At 30.7% G+C, this 12430-nt stretch overlaps 1 protein-coding gene across 1 annotated transcript in view; it reads left to right on the forward strand.

Annotated features, from left to right (window-relative positions):
* The window catches only part of LOC149425775 (uncharacterized), a 299336-nt gene extending 293632 nt beyond the window's left edge, over window positions 1–5704 (forward strand). Inside the window, exon 6 of the mRNA XM_089641680.1 lies at window positions 4770–5704. Coding sequence (XP_089497806.1) covers window positions 4770–4885 — 116 coding nt within the window. The 3' untranslated portion in view covers window positions 4886–5704. The remainder of the gene's footprint in view (window positions 1–4769) is intronic.
* Window positions 5705–12430: the final 6726 nt, after the last annotated feature.

Consider the following 12430-nt stretch of genomic DNA (forward strand, 5'->3'; position numbering starts at 1 on the left):
GAATATGAGTAGGTAAATTACGACCCTTTATTCCTATAATCCTTTAAATCGGATAAAAAAATATTTGTTGTTTGGGTGGAGGGGTTTGTTGGGAGGGGGGGGGGGGTATAGCGAAGGTAAAATTTGGGATAGTGTCGATGAGCAAAAAAAAATTTATACACTTTTACATAGGGCACCTATCGGGTCCAAAACACATTTAAACGTGATTTTTATTTTTTAAGATACGTATAAACAAGATTACCTTCTTTGGTCTTTGTTTTTTTATTGATCACCTCACTGATATGGATAATTTTTACTAGAAATATTACGAAAGACTAATTCGGTTGCTAAAATGATTGAATTTAATATAATTTCCGCAGAATGTTCATTTTGATTTTAAAAGAGAAAAAATACGTAGGAAAATTGCGTTTTAAACACAGCGTAATCGTGAGTAAAAAGTGATCATTCGCTTTGGGTAGATATAATTATTTTAATTTAGGCATCTAGTAAGCGTTTGATTAGTTTTACTTTGTGAAAACGGTCATTTAATACTCGAATGAATAAAATCGTTTCTACAGTGAGGGGCTTTGAAATATAATCAAACTTTTTTGAATACATCAAACATCATTTTTGGTTCGATTTGTATAGCGTCGTTTGAGTGCAAAATCACCTCAAGGGCGCTGTACAAATGTACATTTCTACAATTATCTATTTTATTACTAAATATAGAATAGTCAAACGATTATACAAGCAGATTGCATACACCGGCTCGTTAATAAACAATACAAAGCCATATGTACAGCACCATACTAACCTGATAGGTCACTTGAGATTAACACTGTTTATTGTTTATTAGAGAAATCTAGATATTTACATTACTAAGTTTAGTTTAGTTACATGTAATAATATCTTAATTCACTCGATATCAATATTATAGTGTCTTTATTGTGCGAAACACACTTAAGCCATCAATTAAATTATTCTCCGCTATTCCAACATATATAAGCGTTTCCACACGTAGCGCCATCATTGTCAATTAGTAAATAATACAATACGTCGATTAATTGTGCTATACCTTGCTAGTAATTCTGATATATAATATGCTCTCCGTATACAGTGTGTCACCAAATTATGTAGATTGATGATATCTCCCTACATTTCTTTACGTTACATACATTCGTATATAGCCACTGAAGAGATAGACTGGTAGAAATGTGTTGTGGGCGTGTCATTGTGCCCGAAGCAAACTTACTTCGAATAAAATTGATTAAATCTTTAAAATTCTGATTTTCTTTCTCAACATTTTACTGACGATTTCTTAGATTATTACAAATTCACTTTGAGGCGTCATTTAAATTTAAATAACTTTTTACACAACAGTATTTAACCGAAAGAATCCATATATTTCAAAACCAATGATTTCTTTTCAGGATAAACGTGTATTTATCAAATATAGGAATAGACAAGTACCAACAGAAAAATATTACAATGAGCAGTGACTAATTAGTTAATAGGTATTATAAAAAAAATATGCAAAATAATGAAAAATTATTTTTTTAAATTTTTTTGTTTTAATTTAATTTATGGTCAGTATATAAAACCGAGGAGGGTACTAATAAATTAAAAAATAATGTTTACATAAAATTTTTCGTAAATTGACACTTCAGAATTAAAGTGTAACTAAGATGAAACCATTCCTTTGAAATATGTCGAATCTTTTGATTAAATAGTTGTGTACACAAAGTCATTTATTTTATTTATATTTGATTGGCGATTTATTGAATTTAATTGGCTAGGTTCACTATGTTTGGTTACTTAGCAGGGGTTCCCTTGTTCATGGGGTGAGGTTTGTTCGGTTCTTTGCAACGGATGCCTTTGCTCACCAACTGCGTGGCGGGCCGGATTGGGAGAGGGCGGTTGAGGGTGATGCTTTCACCTCTCAGCCGGACTCTCTCGACCCATCGCCTTGCACCGACTGGGAGAGATGGATCTGATACTCCTAAACAAAAACACACATCCCCAGATTCCTACCCTCCTCTCATATCTTTACACTCCTCTTCTTCATTAATTTGACATGGATTGAGAGAAATTATTTTCCTCTTAATTAATTCATTTTAAAACAAAAGTTGACTTGTCTGAGGCCTAGGAGGCAAAAGGTCTTATTAAATAAAATAATTTCGGTTGTTGGCGCATGTGCAAGTAAGTAATGTAAAATATTCCCGAGTAATGCGTAACATTATTCACGTTAATAATCTTTTAATTTTCAAAATTATTGAAACAACTTTTCATACAGCTAATACTGTCAAATTACCCATCTGGTAACTCATCAAATAGATATATATTTTTTTCTTTTTGAAATATTTTGTGTTTGTGTGTAGTATTACTTTATGTTTGTGATAACTTCAGGTTTACAGGTCCCCACTCAAATGTAAATTGTTAACCTCGATACAGGCTTAGTCCTAGTGAGGTTAATTAAGACAAGCAATACATAGTAAATTGTACATGTATTAACCAACCACATTGTAAACTGTTGATTTCCTTAAAATGAAATAAGTAACGTGTCGTGTATTTTCATAATCTCATTGAATAGATGTAGGGAATTTTCATATTTAGGTACTAACCTTCGATAGTAAAATTTCTTCTTTTGAAAGGAAATGATTCTGAGATAAATATTTTTTTCATAAATACTTTGAGCTTCATAAATTACAATATATATTTTTATATTTTTTATTAACCAAAAAATAACATATTTTTTATTTATTTATTTATATATTTGGTATATCCCGTGGTTTTTTATGGGTCTGCGCTAGTTTAAATATTTAACCACTTTATACTGCTTCCTTTTACGTGACTACTGAAGAAAGAACCTATATTAATGAGTTGTGGGCGTAATCGAGGGCCCGATAAAAACTATTTTTTTCTTAAATTCTGCCGATCAAACATTTTGAAATTATTCCTCAACAAGATTATTGATTTCATTGGCTGTCTGGTCTACCTGTCTGGGAATCGTATTGTCCTATGTAAATTTACATTACGTTTAGTAAAATAACTTTTGAATGACCCGTCGATGTAATATTCAATCAAGAAAATGATAATACCTACAAATAAATTTTAAAATCCGTTAGGCATATCCGAGACAATATCTATGTTATAATTTAATCCGGTTAGTACTTTGTAATGAGATCGACAAAAAATGATCGGTTAATTGGCCGAGTGTTTAAAGACGTTATTCCGGTAAGACCCGGAGTTTTATTCCCAGTTGCGAATGATACTTTTTTTTCCATTTCTTGTTCTGTTTGATATTTCACTTAGATTTATTAGTATTAGTTTCTTCTTAAATGTTAAACTCATATTCTCTTTAAACTATTTTATCTGTACAAAAAATGACGAGGAAAATAAATAATAAAAACGTGTTATGGGCGTGTCCGTGCTCCTAAAATAAGGTAATTTATTGTTTATTTTGTCTGCGGTATAAGATTCGATAGGTTTTATAAACTTGCAATCTCAGCAACCTTGACAACCTTTTGGTTATCACAAAAACTACTTTATGTGAAATTATCTTATTATTATTGTTTTTAAATCAGTTTTCGTCAAAAACTGTACAGACCACGTTACTGTTCCTCATTGTACTATTCTGTACATCACTGTTCGGTGAATACAGAATACCTCTGGGATCAAATATATATATAGTATACCATTTCTAGAAAATACCCAAATCAAGAACTAATGCAATAGGAGTAAAAGTATCTCTCATGGGTGAAACTTAAAAAGCTCTTGGATTCTTTTTATTGTAAGGCTTTTGCATATTTCAGATAGATACAATTTATTTAACTATTTGATTGAAAGTCTTTGTTTAACTTCTTTTATTTTTATTACTCGGCTTTTCTTGAAATTCTTTTATTCTTGTTGAACAAATGAAAAACGCAAACCATATGGCGAAATAAATGTATATTCTAATGTGAAAGGTGAAAATTCCAGCCAGAACTGAAAAAAGTTGTGATCTTACAGAATTTCGAGTAAAAAAACAACACTGGCTATTTAATGAGGTCTATAAAATGTTACTGTAACAAATTTCGGCTTAGAATAAGTAAAAGTTAGAGACAATTAAAAATATTTTATGAAAAAGTTTCTAGTATTTAAAGTGAACAAAATTTTACATTAGGCTGGTGACATTCAGTTTATTGAACGAAAAACATAGGACAAAACCAAACTCAACATTCATTTCACTTTCTTCGAGTTTCAATTGTATAGAACTTTTATCGTACACCTATAAAATACGAGAAAAAATTACGTTAAGCTAAAGTAATATTTTTAGGTCTTTGTTGTGCTAGTTTTGAAGATTTTGAATTGCGTTAACATATTTTGGGGGTATTAATTTGAAAAGCTTGGTCCCGGACAATCAATGTGATCACAATATAGAATATTGTAGATAATACCATACCACCACCATGCCACCATATTAGGCATGTGCCTAGTATGTTGGCTGTAGAAACAAAAAAAATTTAATCATTTAAATTTTTATGAATAAAGGAACACAAAAAAAATAAAAATTATTTTTTAAATTATCATTATTTCCGAATGTGATTCAGTGGTCTAGTATTATCTGGCACTAACTACCCCAATTATGTAAAATTAATACAGTATAAAGTGCTTTCGTGAAAGGGACGAAGAATATATTGTGATGCCAATATATTGTGTAAAAAATAATGACTCCGCTCACGAAAACCAAAGGTTTCTTTGAAAATATAATGTCACGCAGATCTAATTTTTTGTTCTTTTACTGTTTTCAGAAAGCCTCGCCGAACTACAGCAGGGATCCTGTAATGAAGGGCCTAAGTCACTGTTTATTCTCCTGGCAGCTGCCTTAGCAGTGGCTTTCTCCTTTGTGCTCGACGCCCCCAGTTGAGTAAATCTACCCTTCACAGATTATGTACCAAATTAATTACTGTCAGTTAGATAAATATTATAATACTGTTTAAAGCTAAGTGATTTATCTATCATTGAATTGGATGTATGTAGTGCTATTTTTCAGCGAGATATGATTTAAAACAAAAAATGTTTTAAATTAATTTATTTTAGGGCCAGTTGTTTGAAACCATTCCAAATTTAACAGTTGTTGATAACAGAACGAGAATGGTGTTTAAAAGGATTTTTTTAGGTACAACTGGATTTGGGTTTGAGGGCAAAATACTCCACCAAAAAAAAATATTATTAATTTTTCTTTTATGTTTAGCAAATGTCTATTACGGATATGTGCTATTTTATTTAGTTGTGTTTTAAATTATAAAACATAGGCCATTAACGAATTCAATTTGGCATTATTTTAGTGAATTATTTGTATTTACTAAAAAAATTATCCTACCCTACCTACTGTTTAAACATAAAAAAATAGAAAAAAACCATCATAAAAAAGCGTTTTTTAAAATTAAAATTTTAAATAACATGCGACAAATTTGTGTTACAACCTTAATCGGATTTTTTTTGTTTTAATTAATGCCCTTTTAAAAAAATCAATACTTTTAAGTTTATATTTAATCGTTTTTGTATACTAAAAGAGAGAAATAGATACTTAACAAAAAATATTTATTGTTAGCTCAGAGATAATTTTGGCATCAAATCCAAATTTAATGAACAAGGCCGCGCAGTCGTTTCCCTTAAAAGAGACCGTTATTTGAGTGACGAATGTCAAATAAAGCAAAATGTAATTCTGACAGAGGTTCAAACAACTCGGCCTTAGATGAATGAGAGCGTGTTTTAATATTTAATTTAAAAAAAAATAGTAATCTACTATTGAATTGAATTATATAACGTGTGTAACACAAATTTCAATAAATACATAATGTATACTTGACTTAAGGCATATTTTTAAAAGACTGTAAATATCATGTTCAATTAGTAAAGATCGCGAAATGTGAACAACTAATAATTATAATAAAATTATCTCACACGCGTAACTAATAAAATTATTATCGTGAAAGACCATTAATTCAGTATTTAAATATGTAGTTAATTTTAAGAACACAACTTTAATTTGTTTCAATGTTGTAAAGCTTTTTATTATGTTTTAGTAATATTCTTTCTCGACATTTAAACGCATAAAGATACGAAACCTTCTGATAAAAAACACATATCGTAATAGCAGTTCAAATAATAAATATCTGAAAGTTACTAGAAAGAGTGATTAAATAAATTAAATTAATATTTTTTCCTGCTATGCCATTCACGAACTTAATGTGTGATAAAAATTAATCAGAATGAACATGATTCGTTTAAAAATTAAGAAAATAATTTAACTCTTTAAAATTTTGAATTTTACCTTATCCAAATATGATTTATTATTGTGTAAATAATTAAAATATATATATTTTTTAATTAACATTCACAAATTATTTGAAAACTTCTTAGTTTAATTATATGAATTGTTATGGTTTTAAATTTTCATTATTAATTAATTGAAATCGTTTTTTTTTGTTATTGATTTTTGAAGGATTTAACTCACCGTAATATTAAAAATTGAAGAAGAAACTAATACTTGTAAATTTAAATTAAACATGAAATAGAAAACAGGTGTTCTCCCGATAAGACAGAGATTCTGGGCTCGATTCGTTTTATTATCTGTGTCTTGTTCTGTTTCACGTTTCGTTCAGTTATTATCTTCTTTTCAACGGTAAATACTTATATATTTGACGGCCGGCATAGTCCAGTGGTAACGCATTGGACTGCCATTCCGAAGTTCGCGGATTCGAACCCGGCGTGCGCAAATAAATTTTATTTGATTAATTTGTGTTATTTCACAATTAATTAATTAAAATAATATAAAGTATATTTGCGGCACGTTCCAGAGTGGAAGATACTACCAGTATCGCCCTGGTGTAAGACCACCATTCAGAATTGAAACGTTGCTCCAAATGGCTTTAGCCGTGTTTAGTGACTAGATCTGAATAGCCAGGTACTTCCCCACCTTCCTCTTTCCCTTCCCCAATTACCTCCAGCCTCACAACATCCCCCAATTGGGGATGTCATAGTCTCACTGGCTCCAGACGGGAGCAGTTGGGACTCTTGTGAGGTATTCACTATAAAAAAAAAAAATATTTGTATTTGGTAAGTGGTAATTTTTTAGATAAAATTGTTTTTTGCACACTTTGTTCTCAACTTGGAACTTGAAGTTTAATTTATATTCAACTATGAAAAATGTATTTAATGGAATAAACTTTATATTAAAAATACACCTGTGTTTCTTTTTTTATCGGAGTGGTGACAAGGGGTATATATGTGTGTGTAACGCATACTTATATGTATATGATGACATTGAGAAAATGAATATTAACAAACACAATAAAAGGTAACTTAAATCTTTTAACATCATTCTACACAATCTGTTATTTCCACATAACCTCATCTTCGTGTTATTTCCCAACCTGTATATATATCAGGGATGGCCAACAGGTCGACCGCGGTCTACCAGTCGACCGCGAAGCTGATTTAGGTAGCCCGCGAGAATAAAATCAAGTGAATAGGAAAATATGACAAAATAACATTATTTTGAGATGTATTCTATACTATACTACACTGAATAAGGTACCTACTCACACGCAATGGCAGTATCGTTGCGTGAATGTGCGTGAGTCAGGCAACTAAATACGGCTCGCCTCGTTACGCGCGTTTCCATCAAAAGATTCCATGCCTAAGAAAGGTACCTTTATATTTGACGTCGTTTTTCGGTTTTACCTATCTTTGAGAATCAACTTTTTCAATTATATACAAACCAAACATCGTTCCCGCATAACAGATGCCCACTTAACTTCGTGTTTGCGAATCGCAGTTACTTCGTACACTCCTCAATATGATGAGCTTGTAGAGAATATGCAGTGTCAAACATCCACCCTAAAAGGTAAAGCTGAATGAATTTTTTTATATGTTAAATTGCATTACTATTAATTGTGTCTCATGTTTTATTTTGTCACTTTTAAACTCTACCTTGCAGTCGACCGCAAGAAATAATTTTTAACGCAAGTAGACCGAACAGGTCAAAAGTTTGGCCACCCCTGATATATATCATCTGTTTTTTCCATATAACCCCATCTTTGTGTTATTTCCCAACCTGTATATATATAATCTGTTTTTTTCCACATAAAAAAAATATAATTTTGTATTAGTTTTTTACATTTTATCTTGATTATGGAAGTTGATTTTAATTTGATGGTCTTATTAAAATTTTTTTTTTTTTAAATTTCTCTAATCCACAACAAAACGGCACTTTTTCAAATCGAAAAAGTGTTTCTTTTTAAATGTTGTTTACTTGATCAGAGTTAAAAGTTAGGTATTGCCATCAATAATACTATTTGATAAACAATTTCTTGATATTTCTTTCCACAACTAAAATTATGAAATGTAACCAGAGTGGAGCTAGCAAAAAAATGAGGTATTTGTTACTACGATAATATTTTTTTCGATTAGGTCAAGAAAATCGTAGAAATATCAAGATTTACGACAAACTAATATTTTCAAAACGAATAAAGTCGAAAATTAAAAATAATTTCATGCACGCTTTTGAAAGAATAATAAAATTATAATTTTTATTTTATTTAAGTTTTAATCCAGCAGGACTGGGAGGATGGTGCAATCCCAGTCTGCCATATTACATGAAATGCAGTAAAACAGGGAAACAATAAAATAAAGTAAAAAATTATAAAAATGGAAATAAGATAAAACAAAGAGAAAAAAAATATTAGGCAGGTACCTAAACATAAAATTAAAATATAAATCAATAATAAAATAGTCATATAAATAGGTAATACAATAAAAACAATTAGATTAAATTAGATTCAGTGCAGTAAATGTAAAAGTAAATTCATATGTAGGTACTTATACATTTACTTGGAAAGAGAAAACAAAATAAACTAAAATTACAGTGTCCTTTATGATTTGGGATTTGCAGCTGAGATGTTCGTTGTGTTCACTCTTTATGTTATATGGAGAAATAGTTAGAGCAAATGAGCCACCAACCAGCGGTGCGCCTATATTTACCCTTTCCCATTTGAAAACACTTTCTCTAAATGGTGAGAAATATTTAGGGAAGGGGTAGTTATTTTTTTATTCATTCCATTACATACATAAATATATAAATTTAATAAAAGCCTTGCAAATTTTGTAAATATTCGCAGTAAAAGTTGTTAGAGTGAAGATAGACAACGTCACTTAAAGAAATAATTCATATTTTTTTAGAGTTGACAGTGATATGAAATTCTCTTGTAAAATATGAAAGAAGAATAATTTATCGCAAAATATGACACGTATGAGTAGGAGGTAAATGATATTAAAATATATATTATGCCTTCTTTATATGCCAAAATAAATTAAAATTGATTGGTGACTTGATCAATTCGAAACACCGAAAAACATGAAACGAAAACAAAAAAACTTTTTTATTAGTCATCTAGTCCTGGAGAGTTATTAAATAAATTGACGAATGGAAAACGCTGTTAGAGAGCGCATCTATAAGTTAAAGTTATGGAGTTATATAATGGTAAAGTGACAAAACTTATTTTTTTTAATGTGAAAGTCACGTCAAAGCCACCTAAGAATTTTCAAGTCATATTCTACTCAAGTTCTTATGTTGTTGAGAAGAGTTTTTTCTTTCCAAAAAATGCGAAGTGGAAAGTGGAGAGGCAAAAGAGGTGAATGATGGAGTGTCAGAAGAGAAGAAGTGGGCAAAGGAAGAGGAGGTGAAACAGTTTTAAGTAGAGGGTAGAGGGTTGAGAGTAGAGGTGCCGTCCGGAGATAAAGAGGAGGAAGTAAGTTATTGCCCTGGCTGCGTTTCAGTATTTTCCTCGAGGTGTTTACTAAACATTAAATATCTGTAGCAGCTCGCTACAGAAGACAGCTAAAGAATCTTACAAGTTGCTTCCAAAACAGAATGAACAACATTTTTCATTGTAATAATATGAATTTATGTTCTCTGTGATAATATTTTGCTGTATTTCTATGGAATACAAAATAACTAGGTATACTCTTACAACTCTGAGAGTATCACCCTCTCTCGATCTATCCCTATCCCAGTGTTAATATTAATATTTTGCTGCATTTATATGGAATACAAAAGAACTAGGTATACTCTTACAACGCTGGGAGTATCACTGACTCTCGATCTAAACTTATCCCAATAATAATGTTATTTTGCTGCATTTCTATGGAATCCAAAAGAACAAGGTATACTCGTAAAGCGCTGGGAGTATCAACTACTCTCGATCTATGCTTATCCCAATAGTAATATTATATTAGTATTAATAGTATTCAATTACTTCACTTTGCTATTTGAAAGCCTGCTTGTACTATGGCATCTACTCTTTGCTATAACGGATTTGAATGCTACGACTTGTTTTCAATTATTAATAACCCATCATAACAGCGCAAAGTTACGTCGTATGATACAGTACGAGATTCAAAGGTCAAAGAGTAGATACCCAATCTATATTTTTAACGCATTTATTTTACATGTATAAGTCTATTTATATGTTAATAATAAGCTACTAATAAGTTTTACGGAAAGTTGGCGGAAGTTATGAGTATTGGGAAATCTAAAACCATGTGATTGGAGGATGTGCATCGTTGGGAAAAAAGGAACTTGATGAAGATAACAGAAGATCGGCAGAAATTGGGACATGTAGGAGACCAAGGTGATTAACAATAAAACTAAACAAACAAATCCACTCTTCAAAGTAATTAAAAATGCGGATTTGTCAGAAAAAACGGTGAAAAATGGACAATTGTCTTGGACCTACCCTCATTTCCCCTGTTATTTATGTATAACACAGGTTAATTAAACCAAATGATTATTAATGTTTGTTATGTAAAGTTGTGAATGTAATGTAAAGCGGGCTGACATCTCTGCAGGGTTTGCAAAACCCAATATTTTTCTTTTGAAATCTGAATCAGATTTCAAATAATAATAATAAAATAGTCTCTGTTACTACCTTATATTACACATTTAAAAATTATCATTTCAATTGCAATCATACCATTATATTCCGTTCGGTGGTAGCTCAAACTCCGATTTCGATTATACGTTTCATTCCCCTTTGTTTATCCGCAAACTTTCTCAGAAGCTCGTGGACAATTCCATTTTTAGAACAAGTACACATTTTCTTTCATTCATATGTTAGCCGGTACAGTCATTATTCGATTGTATCTAAAATGAATAAAATAAAACAAAGGATTATGAACAAAGAAGCTTTTTGTTTTGACTAAGTGATGGACTCTTCTCCATCTCTCCCTGTACCCTTGAACCCTTGACAGAGTTAATATTATCGACACTTTTAGTTTTAACTCTACACAGGACCCGGTATGGTGTAATTTCCCTGTGTTATAGCGGAAGATACCGTGTTATACCATCTTATCACATTGAGTTGCAACACAAATTAACTCTACAAAGAGGACCTGGCATGGCAACCGTATTTATTTGTTTATTTTTAAGTATTATTGGGTGTAATTTTCGCCCTCCATGCCCGGGATTTCCTCCGTCAGGGATGAGTGAAGGGTACTTCTGAAACCGATTGAGAGTAGTTATATTTATGTATTATTTCTCTTGCAACTGTAGCAAAGAACATAAAAGGAAACATTACTGAATTTATAATTTTTTAATGCGAGAATTAATAAAATGTAATTTTTAATAATACTTCACTATTTTCTATAAATTATCAGGTAAGATTTTACAAAGCAATAGTCTTAAATGAGGCTTAACATTTCACATTTGCATAAAAAAAAAGAATTAAAAGATTAAATGAACACTGACATTTATATACTTAAATATTTAACGAACTGTCATGTAGTGAAAAGCTTCAGATTTGTGAGATGGTCTGTTAAAAATAAATCAAATAATGACAAACTTAATTCTTACAATTACAAAGAACGTAATTATTTCATAGAATGAAAAGGTGTATCTGCTTAAATGCGGGTAGAATTGTAAAATAAAATAATTTTGTTATGATGGGTGACATGACTTTCTTTGTACATTGTTAGAGAAAGATAAGAAACAATACCAAAAAATCCTCGTTCAAGGAATTATGGAAAGGATAGATGACGCGGGTAGGAAGGACTGTAACTGATGACTACATTCCCGTAGCTGGGAGCTATTTAATTCCTCAGCCTCATTATGACAAGTGAAAATTTCAATACTAAAAGATTTACACAAATGTGTAGTTTTTTTATAATTTGTATGTACTTTTAACTGTCACAATTATATTAAAAAGCAACGTTACAAAAAGGTATCCTTCTAAATTAACAGAGAAAAGTGAAAGCCTTTGAAAATGATAGGAAGATACCCATATCAAACCTTTGTCGTAAGCCAAGTATACCTTCGTCAAAAAGTCTCCACAAAATATCAAAGAAGGTAGAATAAAAGAGTTAATAACTTATTAATCAAGTTTAAATAAATTCGCAGATAAAAATAAAT

This window comes from Hesperophylax consimilis, chromosome 2, assembly GCF_061612785.1.
Source record: "Hesperophylax consimilis isolate HC1 chromosome 2, BYU_Hcon_1.0, whole genome shotgun sequence".
In the NCBI taxonomy this organism is placed as follows: domain Eukaryota; kingdom Metazoa; phylum Arthropoda; class Insecta; order Trichoptera; family Limnephilidae; genus Hesperophylax; species Hesperophylax consimilis.